This window comes from Sardina pilchardus, chromosome 2 (assembly GCF_963854185.1).
Source record: "Sardina pilchardus chromosome 2, fSarPil1.1, whole genome shotgun sequence".
Lineage (NCBI taxonomy): Eukaryota > Metazoa > Chordata > Actinopteri > Clupeiformes > Clupeidae > Sardina > Sardina pilchardus.
Genome location: NC_084995.1, coordinates 31,434,161 through 31,455,595, shown reverse-complemented (window position 1 = coordinate 31,455,595; position 21,435 = coordinate 31,434,161). Strand labels below are relative to the sequence as shown.

Sequence of the window (21,435 nt, the reverse complement as noted above, 5' to 3'; positions counted from 1 at the left end):
GATGCTCTGGCGTCCCCTCGTTGTCCGAGCGATGTGTCAGCTGTCAAGTCTTCACGTGTGCTCTGGTGTTGGTGGGCGGGACTAGGCCTACTTGTCAAAATTCAGACTGTCTGGTCGCCTGCTTTGAGAGGATCCGATTAAAGGAGTCGAAAGGGCGCCGCTCATGCGCACGTTTGGACTACGCGAATTGTGTTGACGATGACCCCAGTGTTCACGCCCTGACACTCCAACAATCGATTATTTTGCGCTTCTTCGCACGGTTTCTGTAAACTGAGTCAAACATGGAGTCCGGCTCAGCTCAGACGGCTGAGTTCACCGTGGAAGCTGTGGAGAGGGTAAGCTCTTTATCAGTGAACTCATTTTATCAGTGTAGCCCTTAGACGACCATTACTCAGGCCAGGCGGCATTGGTCTTATTCATACAGGGCTGTTCTATGCATCACTGAACTGTTTTATTATAAAGTACATAGAAATACAGAGTAAAAAATACTCCAACTTTAAGTCCAAGAAGAGTATATAGGTCACTTAAATAGATGCCTTGTAAGTAACCACACTCATATTTTAACTAAATAGGTAGCAAAGAGAAAATGATTGGTATTGTTTTATGAGGTTTTGTGGCATGGTGATAAATATAGCAAAATACTGTATTGCTTTAGGTTGAGAAAACTGTTGGGACATCTGTTCCAACAGGGAATTAATATCCAACTGACAAATGAAATTCCAACGACTGTGCCCTGCAAAGGACTCAGCTTGAGGAGGCAGTGGGGTTGTATGTAATAGGATATCTTTGTAAGCTATGCTATAATTATAAAATGTGCCATGTGGTTCTGCAAGGGTTGTTGCTGTTGGCAACATCAAGACTTTTAACAGTTGTGGAAACAATGAGCAATGGAACAGGCTTTTATTCCCTGATGTTAGTTTCACTTGAAAGGAAATGCCTAAATCAAACCACCATTGCACGTAAACTTCCAAAAACGTGTGTGTGTGTGTGTGTGTGTGTGTGTGTGTGTGTGTGTGTGTGTGTGTGTACGTGTGTGTGTACGTACGTGTGTGTGTGTGTGTGTGTGTGTGTGTGTGTGTGTACGTGTGTGTACGTGTGTACGTGTGTGTGCGTGCGTCAGTCCTTTGAATTCAATTCACTCTCCTTCCATTTGTTATCACTCAAGGCTCTCCATCAGCTTTATTATGATCCGGACATGGCCCAGAAGAGTGTGGCTCAGAAGTGGCTGACTCAGGCTCAGATGTCTCCACAAGCCTGGCACTTCTGCTGGGCTCTCCTCAGTCAGGACAAGGTAGCCAACTGCACACACACACACACACACACACACACACACACACACACACACACACACACACACAACCACTCAGCAGCGGCGATGGGGGGGCTTACTGTATATAGATGTCATTTACAGTACATGGTGGGCTGAGTGAAAGCATTGAGGAAAGATATTTCACAGAATCAACCGTCGAAACAAAATAAGGATGTGAAATGCTGTGTTGCTTTGTAACTGCCCTAGTTCTGTGCATAGGTCCCAGAGGTCCAGTTTTTTGGAGCAAGCACCCTGCACGCCAAGATCTCGAGGAGCTGGAGCGACCTTCCCACAGAGCAGCACGTCTCCCTCAGGACCCAACTCATCGCCCAGGTCGGCCATTTCGCCAGCGGGCCCAAGATGGTGCTGACCAGGCTGTGTGTCGGCCTGGCCTCGCTGGTCCTCCACACCATGCCAGACTCCTGGCCCACGGCTGTGCCCGACCTGCTGCAGGCCTTCCAGACAGGACAGGGCATCACCACCGGGGCCGATGGCCGTGCTCGCTGCCTCGCCATGCTGGAGCTCCTCGCCGTGCTCCCCGAGGAGTTCCAGAACAGCAGGGTCCCAGCGGCGCGGCGCTCCCAGCTACGGAGCGCTCTGGCTGGGCAGTGGAGCGCCGTCTGTTCCCTCCTGCAGCAGCTCCTGAGGCAAGCCGACTCCCCGACACAGGTGAAGATGCGGGTGCTGCGCTGCCTGGCCTCCTGGATGGCTCTGGACGTCTCTCTGGGGGACAGCGAGGGGCTGCTGCAGGACAGCTTCAGCACGCTGGCAGACCCGGAGCTGTTTGACACCGCAGTGGAGACTATCGTTAGCACCATCTCCCAGCCTGACGCCCATAGGTGAGTGGCAACATAGGCGGTAGAGACATTTCAGGGCATTCAGTGCTTTCAGTTAAAATGAGCTGTAACTGGTTAAAATAATTAACATTGATTGATTTATTTACAGGCATAATCAGGCAAAACCATGTTCACATTTATCTATGTAGTGGACATTAATAGCTGAATAAACTAAGTCACTAATGTCAGTATGGTTACCGTGGTGTTTTTAGTACTGAAGAACGGCAGAACATGTTTGTTCTACATTCTGTAGTTTTTTTGTTTAGTAGCATAAATGAGGAACATTGTATACTTAAGTTGGTCTAGTCTTTTGGGTAAATACATACACAGATTCCAATTGGCCTTGGCAGGTTTGCTGACACCTTGGTCAAGTTGGTGCCTCAGGTTCTGGGCCTGCAGGATCAGCTGAGGAAGGCTGTGGAGACAGGGGACATGGAGACCTCTCATGGCATCTGCAGAATCGCTGTCGCTCTCGGGGAAACCCACTGCAGGTACAGTGTTGTTGGCGCTGCATGGGAGCAAAAAGAAAAGTGTTCTTAGTGCCTTAGCACTGCCTTGCAGAAGGAAGACACGTTACAGAATGCCAGCTGTAGTAACATATTATTGAGTCTATTACAGAATGCCAGTTGTGGGTTGTGCGTAACAAAATATGTGGGCTATTACATGATACTTATGTCACAGTGTGGTTACTCAATTACTCAACTGGTGTGTTTAGCTAATGGAACACGGCACATTACCCATCTCACTTTGGTGGTGTTTTTTGTTGTCTTTTGACTCCCCTCTGCAGGACCCTTCTGGAGCATGTGGACCAGTGGCAAGGGTTCCAGGCGTTGGTCAACATGATCCTGTTTTGCACAGGCATCCCTGGCCACTACCCTGTGGACGAGACCACCAGCACTCTCACGCTCACCTTCTGGTACACACTGCAGGTACAGCCATCTCTCTATCTCCACATCTGTTTCTTCTCAAATGTCTGAAGTACTGTATTCTATCTACGCAGTCGCAATTCAGCATGGAAATAGTTCTCCCACAAAGAGGAATGGTTAATGTTGTTATGTAACGTACAGTGGTCTGTCGTCCATATGTACACACTGCATTGTAAAGATCCCGAGGAATGTCTTGTCTGTACAGTCTATCCAGAATTTTCTCAAAAACTTCAAAAATCACCAAAATGAAACTACTTTTTGTGAAGCACCTCAGCAAGTTCAGTCGGTTTTGGTCGCAACAACCACAACATACCATCTTAGTGGTTGTACTGAGACTGCTTTTTACTCTCTTCTCAGGATGACATTCTGTCCTTTGATGCAGATCGACAGGCACTTTACCTGCAGATGTACAGGCCCTTGTATTTCCAGCTGGTAGATGTTCTCCTGCACAAATCCCATTTTCCCAGTGATGAGGCTTTCGCCTCTTGGTCATCTGATGACAAGGAGCAGTTCAGAATTTACAGGTCCACACAACTCCGAATCTGATTAGTAGTTTAGGTGATCGCTATTTCAGTTCAGAGAAACTGAGTTGCAGATGTTGATATTACTGGTTGTTAATATTATTTATTAATGTGTCATGAATGTCTTAAACTCTACACTTGCACAAATGTAAATATTTTATAGAATTATCATCGTAGGGGGTGCTCTTTGGTAAAATCACAAATCATAGTGTGATAACAATGTATGCATTTTAAGACACCTAGACTGATGCTTCTGTCATAGTTATGTTGCATCTTTCCATCCTAGGGTAGACATCTCAGACACTCTGATGTATGTGTATGACCTGCTGGGGCCCGAGCTGCTGAGGAACCTTTATGACAGACTTGGCCGCCTCCTGACTGAGTCAGGACGAACAGCCTCCTGGCAGGTTAGTCTAACAAGCAACCTCCTCATTCACACACACACACACACACAAACACACACACACACACAGTCACATACACACAATTTCAGACAGCTTGTGGCTGATGAGAAGTATCTGCCATCTGTCAAGCAGTGAACAGATGTCCAACTTACCGGCTTTACTAATCATAAACATTTTTCTCTCCCATCTTCTGTTTCTCGTGGAGGATATAGAGGCACTTCTGTTTGGGTTTCAGTCCATCGCTGAGACTGTCGACGTCAGTTACTCTGATGTCATCCCAGGCCTGGTTGGCCTGATCCCCTTGATCAACGTTACCAATGTGGAGCTGGCAGATACCGTCATGTTCACCATAGGTACAGTTCTTACGATCTATATGATTCATTTAATTGATCATATATAGTCAGTCTTTGTGCTGTTCTAATCTAATCTAATGTAATTTAAAGCATTTATCGCTCATTTCATCTCATGGTCCTTCAGCTGTCCGTTCTGTGTGTGCATTTAAAAAAGAGACTCTAGAAATAGAAATTGGACACAAACAAAATTGCTTCGACCAAGTAAAACACCATTCCATTTCAGTCAGCAAAGTGTCTTCAGCCCTGAAGAGATGGCTGTATTTGATTGGTTCATAGAGTCTTATTCACCAGAATAGAAGCTTTAAATCTCGGTCTCTGTGTTCTGTGCAGGGTCTCTGGGGGAGTGGCTGGCAGACCACCCTCTCATGCTCGGCGGGATTCTGCCCGTGGTGCTCCAGGCTCTGACCAATCCGGACCTGTCCGTGTCCAGCGTCTCTGCCCTAAAGAGGATCTGTCGCGAGTGCCGGTACAACCTCCAGCCCCACACTGACAACATCCTGGCTGTCACACAGGTGAGCTTATGCCAGTGTATCTCTACCCTATGCAAACTCAGTGATACTACAACTAGCATGTACTGCAAACAGTGCTAAAAATCTGCTGGAAACAGTGTATTATTATTGCAGTGAATAGATAGATATAGTGCATAAACCATATATGTGTGTGTGTGTGTGTGTGTGTGTGTGTGTGTGTGTGTGTTTGTCTGTGTCTGTGTGGAGGGTGACTAATACATCTACTGTACTATACTGTATGTTCAATACCTGAAGCACAGGGCCTCTGAGATTATAATCTTCACTATATGCTTTCAGTTGGCATGACAATACGCTGACTCTATATAACTGTGGGTTTAAGACATGTTTGAAAGGTTGAGCTAAAGAAGACCTTGTTCTTTCCACAGGATGTTCTTGTCAAACAGATTCACAAGGTTGGTCATATCTTTAATATTGACTATGTACAGTACAGCATTAAAGTACAGCAGTAATATACAAGCCTCTAATATGCTATTGTGTGCATTGCATGTAAAACCCTGCTGCCGTTGTGTGCAGAGTGCCCAGTGTATCTGGCTGATGCAGGCCCTGGGCTTCCTGATCTCAGCCCTGCCGGGGGAGCAGATCCTGGGGAAGCTCCTGCCCCTGCTCAGCCCTCACCTCCAGCAGCTGGAGCACTTCACAAAGGAGACGGTACGGTCAGTTCAAGCAAAGGGAGTGATGGTCATTTTCTCTGTCACAGGAGAAGATTTGAGTCAGCAATGATGATCAATCAGAACACATGGCTGTTGCCTTTCAATGGCACACCAATGGAGATAGTAGCAATACAGACTTGAGCCATTGGTCTCTAGCTCAAATAGACTGTTATACCCAGGAAAAAAGCTTTTTTTTTGCCTGACACTGAAGAAGGGAGAACCCCGAAACGTCTGTTCACAGGCAAGAATAAAGAAAAAAGTTACATATATGACTAGGAGTGCTGTACTCTCGTTTTCTTTGATACCCAAAATGATGAAATTGTATGGCTTGATGTCACATTGCTGTCACACACAAACAGCCATCTAATCTAGCATCTGTCGCCAACTCACCTTCCCCAAGGAGGAGGAAGGGAGACGATCTTATCTCCAGATCACAAAGATCACAAGGACCGAGCGTATAGCTCAGGCCTGACCCTTACAGCTGACCACATTAACTGTCAGCAAATGAAGAAGGATGTAAACAAAGAGAGGAGATACAGTATCTACACTTCTGTCCTTGGCCTTGCCCTTGTTACTGGGGAAAGGAACACGACTTTAGAAAATTAACACAGGTTTTCACATGGACAATTAAATAATGCATAGATAGACACAAACTTGCTAAACAGAATCAACCACTGACAAATACAAAAGAGATAATCAACAGAAATCAATCCGATCAAGACAAATGTGGTAATATCTCATAATGACCACAGTATTACTCTCAAAGACAAACAGCATATTTTTAAAAAAAAAAGACACATCTCTGTTTTTTCTGTCCAGCCTAACCCGTCCAACAAATCAGCCATAGTCCACATCCTGGGCCTGCTGTCCGGTCTATTCACCACGCTGGACACCAGCTCTGAGCGGGAGGGCTCTGAGGACATGGCCATAGCCCGACCAGCAGCACCACAACATCCCGACCCCCACCCAGTAAGTCATGGAGACCTCAACAGATACCCTCCACTTTTTGTAGACTTTTAATGAACAAGCATTTTAATTAACTTGCTATTGATTAAATGTCTGTGCAGGTTGTTGTTATACTGCAGCAGTTCTTCCCTCTTATTCAAGCTGTCCTCAGCAAGTGGCTTTCTGACTCCGAAGTAGTGGAAGTAAGAGCAATCTATCTATGTCTATCTATATCTACTGTATCTAGCTATATCTATCTATCTGTCAATCTAAATATCTATCTATCTTTTGATCTGTCTTTCTGTCCATCGTTGTATTTCCGTGTGGTCATGCTTTTCTCTCCTGTGTGGAGGCTGCTTGTGCCATCTTTGACAAGTCCCTGAAGACCCTGCTGAGTAACTTCGCCCCCCTGGTGGCCCAGCTGAGTGAGCTGGTGGGGCAGATGTACGGAGCCGTCCCCCAGGCTGCCGCTCTTGACCTCACGCGACAGGTGAGCTGACAAGGTTTTCTCCAAGAGGGAGTTACTCAAGACCTCATCAGATGTCAGGTTTATATAAAGGCTTGTGTCTTTCATGTCTCTGTTTCACCAGCTTGTTCACATATTCTCTGGTGAGAAAGAACACTTTGCCCCGGTCAAGACACTACTTGAGCTACTGACCTCCATCACGCTGGCTATCTTTCAGCGAGGTAAAAAAAAAAAAATGAAAATGATGGCTTATCTGAGAACAACACTCAGGTGCTATAAGCACTGTGACACTGGTTTTGAAATGTCATTTTAATTCTTGTGTGTATTTATGATTACTAAAAGAGCACGGTCTGTTCAGGTCTAAGGGTAAGGGTGAACAATTTGGGTAAAATATCTTACGATTGCAATTTGTAATATGATTTTTGAAAGTCAATCTTCAGTCAGTATTCACTATATAATATATTTAAAAATGATTATCAACTATGAGTATGAGTATGAGTTCTTGGGCAAGACCACCACTGCTTCTGCTTGCCTTTTTTGCCATACTTTCAAGCTATGGTGCTTTTTAAAATATCCGCACATGTTCATCGTGTTGCCCCAGAACATAGCAAAATACTCCCAAGCGTAATCTGAAGCGTGAGCCGCATAATTAATTGCGACCTTCGCTATTTACTAGTTGCATTAGTTCAAATTGCGAAGAACATACATTATTTCAACTTAAACATGCTACTGTTTTACTCATTTAATTTTACATCTCTGTGTGATTGTATTGTAGAGCCAAGAGATCATCCTGACATTGTGGATTCATTCATGCAACTCCATGCACAGGTTGGTTATGAGCACAATAAAGCTGTTTAGTCCTAATGGAGAACTTTGTTGTAATTTTGCTGTTTATAACACAAGTACAACCCTGATGTGTATAACTCTCTGATGTCCCTGATGGTGCTTCTCAGGTGCTGAAAAGAAAAGCGGAGCTGTACCTCTCTGAGACATTGGACATCAAAGCTGTTTTCTACTGTGGTGAGAACATGACCTACTAACCACAGTCTGACCCTGGCCTGGACACTCAATACTGTTTTGTGGGTTTCCTAATGGTAGGGACTGTTTCCTGGTGCTACATGTAATTGACACCCATTATAGCTGAGACAACAATAGTGACTTGTGCAACAGGGCATACACTGGTTTAATCTCATTCTCAGTTACTTGATCCATATGTTTACCCTATGAGTACATATCTCAAGGCTGCTGAACGTACAGTTGTTAGATGCTATGAACCAAATTATCTATTAACTTATCACTGTTGGAATCCAAGTTTCAATGTTTATGTAATTTATGGGCTTTTTCTGTTCCTTCAGGAATCCTGTCATTCAAATTCCCTGAGAAACCCACTGTGAAATCTACATGTTTGTTTTTTGTAAGTCTACCATGCATTCCTTAGAGACTTTGAGTATACTTAGCATTTAATCATCTTACAGGCAGCACATAGCAGGATACACTATACCATTTTTAATGCGTAAATGTGTCTAAAAACGTGTAAATAATGTGTCTATTTAATGTTTCACTGTCCTCTCCGTTGAGGTTCTTATGAGTGCACTTACCTTTAGTGGATGGTCAGGACAGGAGTGTACAGTATGAACGCCCTCAGTCTGCTCGTGTTCTGATACACCACTGCTGTGTGTTCTCTGCACCCTTCCTGCCTCTCACAGACAGAGCTGGTGCCCCACTGTGAAGACATCCCTGCAGTGGGTGAGGTGCTGCAAGAGGATGGGAAACTGCTCCTTCAGTCCCTGCTGGAGGTGAGTTCCCACAGGTCTCCATTTTGTTTCTTGTGGCACAGTTTCCATACGCCGTGTTGGTAGATGAAGAAGAAAGTGACCGCATCCACTCCACACTACACACTGTTATGTCAAACGAGATGTAACGGTGTTGATGCACAGTGCAACTTTTAGAGCAACATTGATTTTGACCGATCATTTTACTCCGGCTCGATGATTTGAACATGTCACAGCCTTTATTGTATATCACATCACAGATGCATCTAACACAGCTTGCTGTTTTCTCTTGTGTAGGGTGTGGGGGGCCAGGCACCCCGCAGTCTGATGGAGTACTTTGCAGAGGTGCTGTTGTGCTTGAACCGCCACTGCCACAGCCCCATGTCTGTGTGGATGCAGGAGGTCATGTTGATACCCAACTTCCCCTCAGCACGCGTCTCCATGGAGCAGAAGCAGACGTTCAGCCAACAAATCCTCAGGTAAACAAATCAGTCACTGTCCTGTTCCTGTTCCTGTTGTGTGACAAGTTGCCTAACATTCCCAAAACATTCCCAAAACTCTTCTTTTCCTTGTAGGGAGCAAACCAATAAGAGGCGCGTAAGGGAAATAGTGAGAGACTTCTCTCAGCAGTGTCGAGGTCTGCACGGCGCAGAGTACGCCGGTGATTATTGAACTGTCCCAACATGAGAAGGGCTCACTAAACTGAACACCAAACACACTTTGATATTTTCGTGGACATTGCTGGAAGGAAACGAGGCATCTTTTCTAGGTTTTGACATACTTATGTGTGGTTGTTTGCATTTGTATGATTTTATTAAAAGGTTTGTGACGTTTCCCTGTATGGTGCTCTTTATCAGTTGTTCGTTGAGGCAAGAGGAATCTAGCATATTCATGAAATAGTACACACCCCACTTGTACTATATTTATTTCCTTTTGCGTTATCCCTGCCAAATCACATTTATACTGTACGTCTGCAAGATAGACAGCAAATCCATAAAAAAGTGTACAGATCCAAGATGTTCACGGAAGTAGTGTATTTATTCTGTTGTAGAAGATTGCATGATAGCTTATGTCATACTGTGTACACTTATCAAAATATAGAAAAATCTCACGAGAAGGTCACAAGTCTTGTGCCTCGCATTCATCGCAAGACACAACCCACTGTTTATATATAGTTTAATATTTTGATTAATACTTCTACTCATGTAATAAAACATATCTGTTGACATTCACAACGTACAGTAAAAAGAAGACGGATATTCAACTGAAAAAGTCCCCATTCGGCAGGTGTGAGTAAATGAATGACATCGCTTCAGAGAGAGCCAGGATTGGTGGACAGTCCTTGACAGTAGAAAAGGTCATCGGGGTTGGAGTTCACAGGTCAAGTGTATGAGCTTTTCTTTCAGGCCTGGGGTCAATGCCTTCACCATTTCAGCGAGTTTAGGACAAGGAATGGAGTAGGAATTTTGTTTGCTTGTTTTTCATTTTTATTTTTCTCCCACTTCCTAAATCACAGCTCATGAAACTGAGTTGACTTTGCAGATCAGGCATTTTCCCCAGACAAGTACAGTGAAGTGCTTCCTTGTTGTCCAGTCATGCAGATGACCGTGTCTCCTCTACCGTCACTATCGTATCCTGGTGAAGAGGTTTAATACAGATTTGGACTCCTGGGTGGAGGAGGACACAGAGAGAGAGTTAACAAGGACAGGGTGAAGCAATTCATTCTGTGACAGATGGTCAGTCATGGTCAGTGATGGCCCTTACCTTGGTGCATCGTGTTTTACTAAAGACGTTCCAAAACCTCAGGGTTTCGTCTCCTGCTCCCGTCACAATGGCCTCCCCATCTGGAGAAACGGCCTGAGAGAAAGACAGTGAGGGACATAAAGTCAAAGTATGAAGGGGTGCAGATGGGGCACATGTTTACTTCCAAGGACACGAGTTGACAAGCATTACATTTCTATGTAAGATCTCCAATCTGAAAGAACCATGACCATGTAAACAGCTTAAAACGATGAAAATGTCTGTGCCGTACGTAACTAGAAATCATTATAATACAATGATCTATTTACAAATCTTAACATGGCCCACGCCTGACTTCAAGCACAAGTGCCTGAGAACCTTCAGCCATGTGTTAATATGGCGGTAGATTTTTGGGCTACTGAAGACAACCACACACTGCCATATGTATCAGCAGCACAGCAAGTCACTTGTAATAGCCAGATCATCTACTCACCAAGTAAAGGACCCGATAGGAGTGCCCTGTGAGCTTGGCTACTTGTGTGAGTGAGGGGTACTTCCACACCAGAATCTGATTCTGAGAGTAGCCGTGCGTGCTCACCTGAGGGGGAGAGAGCAGCAAGCCATGAGTTAAATACACATGTATAGCGTCCAGATAGAGTACCGGTAGTTCAAAATGGTCATGCAGCAATACAATAATGATGATGCCGATACCAATGTACTGTATCTTAGTGAAAGTGAGGAGGAAAACTGTAGAAGATAACAAAGTTAACTATAGGCCATAGAGAACTTCTCTTGGCATCTTCAGATGGATGTACAGTACATTGTGTCTGTAGATATGTGAAAGTGAGTGAGTCTGTTGTGTGCGGGCTGTGGAGCTTTATTCCCGTCCTCTCCAGATTGATTTGTTTGAGATGGTTTTTGAGGTTCAATTTAGCTACACATCTGCATGTGGGAATGTACTGGGCGTGCTTGTGTGGAGTGTAAACCCTGTGGGCACCCATTTCCTCACCAGTTCATTGGCGTGTTTAGACCAGGCCAGGTTGCAAACCTGGGAGCCAGTGTCAGTGCTCTGAAGGGCCTGGCCCGTCAGCGTGTTCCAGAAGCGGAGGCAACGGTCAGCGGTGCCCCCGCCCGACGCCAGCAGCCCGTGCTGGTGGGGGGACCACGCGATGGCCTTGACCGCCGCCAGGTGGTCACTGTATTGCTGCACAGGGAGCAGGCTGGAGCTGTTCCACACCAGCAGCTAGAGGGCAGCAGGGAAGAACACAGCTCTCAAGAGTTCTTTTTGTCACTTACATAATATTGTGTATGTAATATATACTGCTGTGACAAAATTAAATTGAAAAAAAATATTTTCTAAAGCCTCAAGCATTGGTCATAATGAAGTCTGGGAAGTATACAAGTACACAAGAACCAAGTGCAAGTACAAAGTGAACGACACCACAAGCGAAAACAGCTCAACAGCCACCACAGCTGGCTCTGAGACTCCCCACTGGCCTCTCTACCTTGTTGTCGTTGCCCCCTGAGGCGAGGTGCTGGTGGTCAGGCGACCACTTGAGGCCGCAGACTTCCTGCCGGTGGCCCTGTAGTCGGCGCTCGGCTGAAGGGGGGGTGCGGATGTCCCTCTGGAGGATCACGCGGTCCCGGCTGCCCGACGACAGCTGCTCCCCATTCCAAGCCAACGCGCCTACGGAGAAAATTAATTGGTGAGCTTTAGATTATGATCTACGGTTATCATTTTTTTTCCTGAATAACATTTCACCAACATTTCACTACCAATGAAAACCTCCGTCTTATACAATATAAACTTATGAACAGACTACATTATACTAAGTCCAAAATACATTAATTTGATCCCTCTTCCTCCACACTATGTATTAAGTGCTGCTCTCAGGATGACACCATCATACACACGTTCTGGGAATGTGTGAAGCTTCAAGAGATTTGGATGGAGAATGGAGGGGACTGATGAGATATTACTTAAATATAGAAAGAGCAATGCATGAGGACAGGAATAAAAAGCAACAGTTCAATAACATATGGCAGGAACTGTATAAGGCTCTATGAAAAGTGCAGGTAAGGAAAACTGATGAGCTGGTTTTGGATGGGGAACCTTTTATGTGTCTGTGTGTCTGTGTGCATTGTGTTGTGTGTGTGTGTGTGTGTGTGTGTGTGTGTGTGTGTGTGTGTGTGTGTGTGTGTGTGTGTGTGTGTGTGTGTGTGTGTGTGTGTGTGTGTGTGTGTGTGGGCATGGGGATGCATGAGGGTGAGTGGGTGGGTGGGGGTTTATGGATTGGGGATACGGGATACGGGTGTAAATGTATGTTGTGTTTATGGGTGTAAGTGTACATTGTGTAACTTGTGTGAATGGAGATTATGCTGGTTAAGATCTGATCTGATTTGTTTTTTTATAAATATATGTAATTTCTGAAATGCAAATAAAAATAATTCTAAAACAAAAAACATTTCACCAACCAGCAAAATTGTTCAAAAAAGCTTCCCCATCAACACCTTAACAAGCATGAAGAGTAGACCTGTACTGACCACAGCAGGCCAATCACAGGTATGGAACTGCTCTCTGTCATTCCTTCACATAACGATCCAAAATAACCACACTGCATGACACTCTCCAACTAGCTAGGGCATTAACAGGGAGTCTATACTGTACACCTTGTGCACATACTGTAGTGTACATCATGCAGTGTAACTGGCAGCAAGTCTTGCATTCTTATGGTGCTACTATAAGCACTCAAAACATATTGGATCTGCGTACTGTAGATCTGCGGGTGCAGGTGCTCGGTAGATACTGACCTACACGAGCAGAATGACCCTCGAGGCAGGTCAGCTTCCGACTGGCCGCTGCATCCCATATCTGCACAAATCCCTTGTGCGTTCCCACAGCAACCAGGCTACCCTGCAGAAACCACAGGAACGAGTAGGATTCAGCTGACATTATCGATTGTGGCACTGCACCTCACAGCAGCAACAGCAAACAAATGTTTTGTGTATGTTATTTCAGTTGCTTATCAGTTTCATAATAATTGTGCAGTACTGTTACATCTAACCATACCTACATCTAAAGGACAGTTGAATTAGATGAACTGTGTGTGAAAATTTGATGTGTGCCAAAGGAGCATAAAAAAATACAAACCCTTTCATTCCAACACACAGACGTAACAGAGTCTCCATCCACAGACAGGTCACATAACCTGGTCACCTGAGCAGAAATGCATAAATATGAACACACGAAAAGAGACAAGTAACAACACTCAAGCAGACTCACCAGCCAACAGTTGCACTAATTCACAATGAACATTAGTGACCAAACTAACCATATCATTTCAAAGCTATTAATCCTGTTCAAATACAGCACATCAGTAACATTTCAATCAAAAATCCTTTCTGAGAATCCTTTCTAAATTCTCAACGAATGATGGATTACAAACTCTTTACGGACACTGAACAGCATGCCTCTTGTCCTCACCTGACTGGTGCAAGCGCTCCACAGGTACACACATGCCCCGAGGCCCACGCTCAGCAGGTTCCCCGCTGACCAGTCCACTAGGTTGAGGTAGAAGTCGTCCTGCAACTCGGGGGCGTCCAGCACCTTAAAGGGGATCTTAGAGATCTTGCGGGCCGGCTTACGGGGAGATCGCAAGAGCTTGTGGCTGTAATAATGAGAAGAAGAAGAAGAAGAAGAAGAAGAAGACATTTAATTAGTATAGCATGTTTCAAGATACTCCAAGATGTTTACATGACATATAGTCTGAAAGATACATACATTAAACAGAATTAAACACAAGATGCATAAACAGAGGACATAACATATGACAGGAGCGGTGGCATGACAAGTGAGCGGGTAATCAACACATGAACACAGTCCATCTCACTTCTTCTCTGCTCACTTCAACATCATTAGCTTCAAACTGGACTCAAATCACCTGTCGTTCTGAAGTCAGCACAGTGTCAACAGTGAACATTAACATGCCATGCAAAAAAACGTTATATACATCTGTATACATCTGGTTTAATAAAAGACTTCATACCTCTTATTGCTGAGTGGGGAGAGAGAGTATGGAGAAACTTCATTGCCGCTGTCAAAAGGCACTCTCTTTGATTGCACTGAATACTGGAGGCAGAGGAGGACAGAGAGAAAGCACTCAGTAGCTACAGATCATCAGGATTACCACCAAGACATGCTAGGCAAGAAGGAGACAGACAGACAGCATGACCGTGCCAAGCAGTCCAGCACTTCTCACCTTAAAGAGGCTATGTGTGTCCTGGGAGAGGACGGCGTGGCGACGGTCGTCTGTGTGTGGATCAGGAACTGTCTCGATGCCCGCGCCCAGCAGCTCGTTCCTCAGCAGTGCCGCATATGCCACTGCATCTGCCAGAGGAAGGGGGGGCATTAACAGGCAGATGGTCAATTCATTATCACTCAGACAAATTGATGCCTCTGGATGTGGTTTCAACTGTATACTGCAAGGTTGTGTGCTCTCTATAGTGTGTGGCACTGACTGTTGCCTGTTCTTTACTCTGTTCTTTACTACTTAATATTTCTAGCTTGAAGATTATTACACAGGTAAGTGAACGAGCAATGCTATGTGGCAACAACATGCAACTGGCTTGGCTAATGCATTCACAATATACCTTTGCCTGTGTCTGCTGAGGAATCTTTAGATCTGTGATTTTGACTGGGAGACCGGCAGTTTTCCTAGACAGACACCAAAAACACAAGGACAAACAAGAAAATCAAACACGATAATGACATACAGAAATATGTTCAAATCTGTGCTCTATATCCAACTAGAGATGGGTTACATATTTAAAAAGCATCAGGAAAAGAGAGAAACTTTTAGGAGGGCCTGTTTACACTTGTTTTCAGAATGCGTCTTGGGTCGTCCAATAAAGTGGTCATTGTTGTTGCTTACAAATGTATCAAAGGTGTACAGCTAGAGACATTTCTGACCACTTATGTTTAGATCCCGTTGCCAACATCACAGTCATTAACTCCCACTGTCTGGGACGAATCTAAACACATTTGCATACACTACAAAAGATATGTAGTCAAAGGACCACCTTAGACCACCTCAGCAAGTGGTTTGAGTGATCGGATCACAATGTGTCTTGATGGTGAGTTGGTGACTGTTTACACTTGTCTTTAGAACTGAACACTTGTGAATGTGATCGGACCACCCAAGATGCATTTTAAAAAAACAAATATTAAGGGGTCTAAGACGTTACAATCAGAGTATGACAACTGTGTCGGAAAAGTTGGAGGTGTCAATGTGATAAATTCCTACATTGGCATAATGGAAGTTGATGCTCCAGTTACTCCCAGCACGAGTAGGAATGAATCTGTCTCCTGACTTGATACTGACAGGACTGCATGCTGCATAACCAGACTGTAGGGTACAAATAAGACAATTCAGATTTGACAGACGTTTTTGTTTGGCTTGTGGCATCCAACCAAATACATGCAAGCCCCTAATTAAACACCATATGTAATTGCTCCATAAAGAGTGGTCCTTGTGAATGCATCTAAAATATTTTGCCAATCAAATCGAAAGAAAAGAAATCGAAAAGCAGCAAATATCTCATAACCTGCAGCACAAATTTGTCAGACTGACAACCAATGTAACAGTGAAATCATAGCACCATGGATAGCACACGTCAACTGGGATTCACCTTAGCCAATTGACCCTCGGGAAGATTCTGATGATTGATTTGCCTCAGTAGGCGTCTTTCATATTCCTGATCCATTTCTAGAAACTTTAAGCAGCACGCGCTCCCCCTCAGTCTCTCCCTCCCTTTAGACCTCCCATTCCTGCAGAAAGAAAATGAGCGAATTAATTATTTGTTAAAGTAATCAGGTAAAACGTAATATTTGTTTTCAGTCCGTATTGCGTGCATGTTGACATTTTTGACAAATTCAATGACCAAACCAAGTAGGCTACCAACAGAGAAACTGAATAACGCTGTCGACTTCGCAAAAAAAGTGTGAACACCTCGAACTGCTTTGACACTGACAGGCAAGTAACGCTAGGTTAGCGTAGGGCATCTACATTCGTTCATTTAATTCACCATACAACAGTCATGCTGTTCCCGAAACAACGCCTGTTAGCTTCAACGGGGTCTTTAACTCGTAGGGTTAGTTGTCATGGCAGCTAGTTAGCTATCGACAGGTTAGCTCTCCCACGTTAGAATAGCTTACTGTCAGTTGAACACAAGAAGTTATCTAATCCAACATGTCACAATGGCTTTAGGTAAATGACTTGTCAATAATACGGGAAGAAAGCACTGCTATCAATTTGGGAAGGTAGCGAAACCCCTGTGACAACTGCCATTTAACATTAACCCAGCTAACATTAGCTTATGATATACCTACGACGCTGAAAATGTCTCACCTCTGTCGTTCACACAGTCACGTTAGGTATGAGAGCAAAAACTGTCATGTGCATAACTTAAAATGTCCAAGTATAAAACAGAACGATCCAGTCGTCTTGTTACAGTTAAACTGACGATCATTCCCAAGGCGTGAAATGTCACTACCCAAAATCTTTCGCTGAAGGGTCTTCCAATGTTTATATCTGTATCAAGATGGCGACCAAATCAGCTGTTGTGCGAAAACATTGCCTGCGCCTCCGCAGCGCCACGCAAGGGTCTTGCAGAAAACAAGAAAAAAGGTGAACTGAAGGAATTTGAGAAGGTGATGCTGAAGGATGCTGATGAAGATAGCAATACAAAAGATGCGAATTATAATGAAGAAGATCATTCAACTTTGAACATTTAGTGTTAGGGCCTTTTCTTTATTGCAGAATGTAGGCTATCATCATGTGCTCTTGTTTCCCCAAATCCTTTGAAGCCATGCAGGAAAATTACAAGCCCTAGCTGACTCTGGCAGGGCTATATTTAACTTGAACCTGCATGGATTTGGAGATGGCTAGGCCTAGCATATTTGGGTATCTATAGAAAAATAGATAGTCTGGCCTATGTTTCAGTAGGCCTATCAGGCCAAAAAGGTAGGACTAAGCTATCTTAGATTAGATCCTAGGCTATGTGGAGAAATAACTGAAGTTCCCAGAGTGTGGCAATATTAGTTGTTTTCTATGGTTTCAGAATCCACAGCTTAAAATAGGCCAACTATTGCACAAAAGCTTGCCGTTTTGCAACATATGTTAAGGTTAGCCTACTACACCAACATCCCTAGCAGACTATATGTGCCCCTATGTTCATGTAGGCTGGGGTATTTAAAAAAAAAATCACAATTTTCTATTACACATATGATCCTAAATAGCCTAATAATTAAAACAAAAAAATGTTGGTTTAGAAGCATGTCAAATCCCATGTCAAACATTTAACAAATATTCCTTTTGCACTCTATCAACAAATGTATCGCTATTGTATTGCCCATATGAAATTCAGTAAATATGTATAATATTCAGTCGCTGTGTGACTATTTGAAAGCTGCTTGCCTGTATAGCCTACGTGAAGTGTCTGATTAAACAGCTGTCACAAAAATACTCAATTGCAAGTCTAAATAGATAGAGAGCAAACAGTCAAGCACTTACAATTCTTCTTTGATTTCAGGGCAAGGTTCTGGATTAAAACAGCAACCATGATCGCTTCATCTTAGTTCACAAATACAATTGTATTCACTGTTGTTTTTCTGTACCATCACTGTAGTTTTTACTAGAAGAAGAAATGTAAAACAACAGCATGGCAGAAGGTGTCACTATAGACCAAAGAAAATCAGGCCTGTCCATCCTATTGCCTTTTCAAGAAATATTTTACTGTTTGTTTCATAGTTTGTCTTTATGTTTTATGTTATTTTATTATTATTTATGGATTAATAGTGTAGGCCTATTATGTTGTAGACTGTGTATTATCTCGTTACAATCATATTGATTGCACATTTTGAGGTGAAAAGGCTTGTATTGAAAAACCTAAATGATTTTTCAATAGGGAACTAGAGAGGGTTTAAAAAATATATATTGACAATATAAACACTTTTATAAATATTTTAAATCTAAGTTCGCATCTCTCATATCTGGGTCAAATTCGCAGGGCAATACCACCAAAGTTAGGGAAAGGCATGCTCTAATCCAAGATCTGAAAAGAGCGAAAAGTTAGCACTTCTAAAGACATCATGCAAGGCAGCCATTGGCATAAAATGAGCATGAGGCGAACTGAGCTGTGGAAAGATGAGTCTCACCAGCTCCTTACATATAACAAGCGTATCGTGGGCACCCATTCATGAGGCAAGAATGTTTCCATAGTGCATCCATCATAATATAACCATAGGTGCTAGAAGTATGTTATCAGTAGTTGCAGTTGAAAGCTTTTACTAAAGCCATCAGCTGAGACACTGAATAGAGTAATCACCAGCCAACCTGTATAAATAGTTCAGAGTGAGAGCGCAACCAAGCACTACACATTTTGAATAATTGGATTTACCGAAAGGGATGAGATAGGCCTATGTATCAGTATATCTGGAGAACCATTTGATGTTAGTATTAATGTACAATATCATGCCATTTTAAGACCACACCAATCTGAATTCACTCAATTCCAAACATGCACGGACCCTCTCAGATATCATTAGAAAAATGGTAATGTCTTCAGAGAGGTCATTTGTGATACAGCAGAGAGCATGAAATAAACAGAATTGTGATAAATCTATTGCAGCCTTCATCATCACCACCACATGTTTATGAATAGAAACCATAATGATCCAAACTTACAGTGTACATGTACATGTACATAAAAGTGTACAATAACAACCAATTTTGCAATATCATAAAAATGAGTATAATATAATGCACATCCATAATCATATCAGGTTCACTGGTCCATTTTATTCCATATCCTGTACTGGCCCAAAGCTAATCTCTATAGCTACGTTGAGTTATTGCCATAGGACAGAAGGATAGATATGGAAGAGACATATTACAGCCTCTGAAGTAACAAAGAGGACAACAGATAGGGGAGAAAATGTCGGGTTAAGAGAGCTAAACAGCTGGGTCACCTGCTAAGAGTGTATAGCGTTTTAAAATGTAGTGTTCAAATATGTAAATGCATTTATTGTATTCTAAATATTGTGTCAAAGATGTCCTACTATTCAATGGTCTCTTCAGCCAAAATCTAGTGTGTGTACTGAGTACTGGTGTATTCAACACCTCATATGTCAATTTAGGTTTTACGTTGATTACACACTCCTATTTTTGAGCATGCCCCTCTGGAGTAATTTGTTTTGATGAGCAAGAGGAGTTAACGAGTGTGATCAGATGGGTGTGTGTGTGTAGTGTGGAGCCATCAGTGGGGGGTAGTCTTGTTAGAGTTGGTTCCTGCTGTCACTGCCTGCTGTGGGGGTAATTCTTTGTGTTATCCTTCCAAAGACTACTGCTTGCGAACTGAGAAAGGCACTTTTACTTAAGACAGACCTGTGAACAGGCCGTGGCTGCAGCAGATATCTATTACAATGTACACACAACACATAAAAGGGTGAAAACTTGCATAATATGTTTTTGCTTTAAAACACAAAAAGAGGTACTGAATGAAAAAGTGAATGAAACTCCTGTCGTGCATGTGGAGTGGATCACAGCAAATTGGAGTACTAAAGGATCAAACAAAGCTTCTATAGCTGTTGAATACAAGGGACCTACTGAGGTTTTCATATGCATATCTCATGTAATGGTTACAGACCTATCTGCCCGGCATTGGTGCTTTATTAGATCTGATGCACACAGCTGTGTTTTAATGTGAGTCTATTGTGTCCAGACCCTCTTATCTGGCTCTTCATGTGGCAACCATGGCAACGAGTTGAAGAGCCATACTTGTGGTTGAGGAAATGAGGGAGGATGATTGAGGTGAGAGTGTGCAAGTGACAACCTCGGTAACCTTCAGTTTATAGACAGACACCTATGTCTGCTATATCTGGAGATTATGGAGGATGTTGCTCATAACTATGATTTGACTTTGCATATATGTTTCCTCTTCATGCTACCATGCTCTCTCTCTCTTTCTCCCTCGCTCTCCTTTTTCTCTCACTCACACACACACAGACAGACAGACTTGTCAGGTGACATAGAAAAAGGGAATCTTTTCCCTTGCACACATTGCAAAATGAGGTGTGATTCATATCAGGATGCAGCACATTATTCTTGGAAGTCATAAAATACCTCCCACTTTCTCAGAAACAGCCCACATGTAGTAGGCTACATGTATGACACCCTAACCCCCTTCAATGAGAGGCCTATTTACACAGGGAGGAATATTTCTAGTGTGTGTGTGTGTGTGTGTGTGTGTGTGTGTGTGTGTGTGTGTGTGTGTGTGTGTGTGTGTGTGTGTGTGTGTGTGTGTGTGTGTGTGTGTGTGTGTGTGTGTGTGTGTATGTGTGTGTGTACGTGTGTACGCACGCGCGCGTGCGTGGTTGGTTGGTTGGTTGCCTGTTATAGTGAGAAAGTAGAAGATGTACTAACATATCTTAAATATTATTAGGGATCATTGTCATCCACTGTGACTAATGAGAAGCCAAGTCATATGATGCATGCAACCTTATGACCTCCTGAGGCAAGGAATGCTGTCTATGTATGTGGGAGCTCAGCTCTCTGCAATTGCTCACTATGGCAGTGTCTTACAGTGAAATAAGAGGCATGGTTAATGGGTTATGGTAGGTTTTTTTTCTTTACACTAGAAATTGACATGTAGACATACAAAAATAGACATGGGCAACGTGAAAAACGGTTGGTTTACAAAACAGCCAGGCCTACTGGCAATGATGGTAATGGCCCCATATCAACTTGCTGTACTGGAACTGTGTAGCCAATTAGCCTACTTCCCTGTCTGGTTTGAATGTGCAAAGTCATGCTGCCAAAGTGTATAGTTAAAAAAAAAAGTGGGCCGTGGTCAAAAAGACGGAATGTGGAGATCATAGGTGGAGATGTCATCGCGAGATCTGCGAGGTCTTATAAGTACAAGCCG

At 43.4% G+C, this 21,435-nt stretch overlaps 2 protein-coding genes across 2 annotated transcripts; one reads left to right on the top strand and one right to left on the bottom strand.

Annotated features, from left to right (window-relative positions):
• The first annotated feature begins 82 nt into the window (after positions 1–82).
• ipo13a (importin 13a) lies at positions 83–9,545 on the top strand. Its single transcript, XM_062556113.1, has 21 exons — positions 83–335; positions 1,166–1,291; positions 1,529–2,148; positions 2,496–2,636; positions 2,933–3,074; positions 3,429–3,595; positions 3,879–3,999; positions 4,202–4,349; positions 4,680–4,861; positions 5,245–5,271; positions 5,393–5,527; positions 6,349–6,498; positions 6,597–6,677; positions 6,827–6,964; positions 7,065–7,161; positions 7,716–7,768; positions 7,894–7,960; positions 8,296–8,354; positions 8,647–8,736; positions 9,010–9,191; positions 9,288–9,545. The coding sequence occupies exons 1-21, from the start codon at positions 282–284 to the stop codon at positions 9,382–9,384; spliced, it is 2,877 nt and encodes a 958-aa protein (XP_062412097.1). The 5' UTR covers positions 83–281; the 3' UTR covers positions 9,385–9,545.
• Positions 9,546–9,731: 186 nt separating this feature from the next.
• fzr1b (fizzy/cell division cycle 20 related 1b) lies at positions 9,732–17,060 on the bottom strand. The gene is made up of 14 exons (XM_062526933.1): positions 16,860–17,060; positions 16,141–16,279; positions 15,756–15,857; positions 15,103–15,166; positions 14,712–14,839; positions 14,499–14,581; positions 13,937–14,120; positions 13,604–13,669; positions 13,264–13,366; positions 11,958–12,139; positions 11,462–11,695; positions 10,946–11,050; positions 10,477–10,569; positions 9,732–10,379 (listed from the first exon to the last, which is right to left on the bottom strand). The coding sequence occupies exons 2-14, from the start codon at positions 16,213–16,215 to the stop codon at positions 10,338–10,340; spliced, it is 1,461 nt and encodes a 486-aa protein (XP_062382917.1). The 5' UTR covers positions 16,216–16,279; positions 16,860–17,060; the 3' UTR covers positions 9,732–10,337.
• Between the last annotated feature and the right edge of the window lie 4,375 nt (positions 17,061–21,435).

Coding starts and splice junctions, on each gene's coding strand:
- fzr1b (XM_062526933.1), bottom strand. CDS start 16,215: ATGGATCAGGAATATGAAAGACGCCTACTGAGGCAAATCAATCATCAG. Junction 15,858..16,140: donor CCGAGGGTCAATTGGCTAAG/GTGAATCCCAGT, acceptor TGTACCCTACAG/TCTGGTTATGCAGCATGCAG. Junction 13,670..13,936: donor GGAGCGCTTGCACCAGTCAG/GTGAGGACAAGA, acceptor ATTTCTGCTCAG/GTGACCAGGTTATGTGACCT.
- ipo13a (XM_062556113.1), top strand. CDS start 282: ATGGAGTCCGGCTCAGCTCAGACGGCTGAGTTCACCGTGGAAGCTGTG. Junction 3,075..3,428: donor CCTTCTGGTACACACTGCAG/GTACAGCCATCT, acceptor CTCTCTTCTCAG/GATGACATTCTGTCCTTTGA. Junction 6,965..7,064: donor CTCTTGACCTCACGCGACAG/GTGAGCTGACAA, acceptor CTGTTTCACCAG/CTTGTTCACATATTCTCTGG.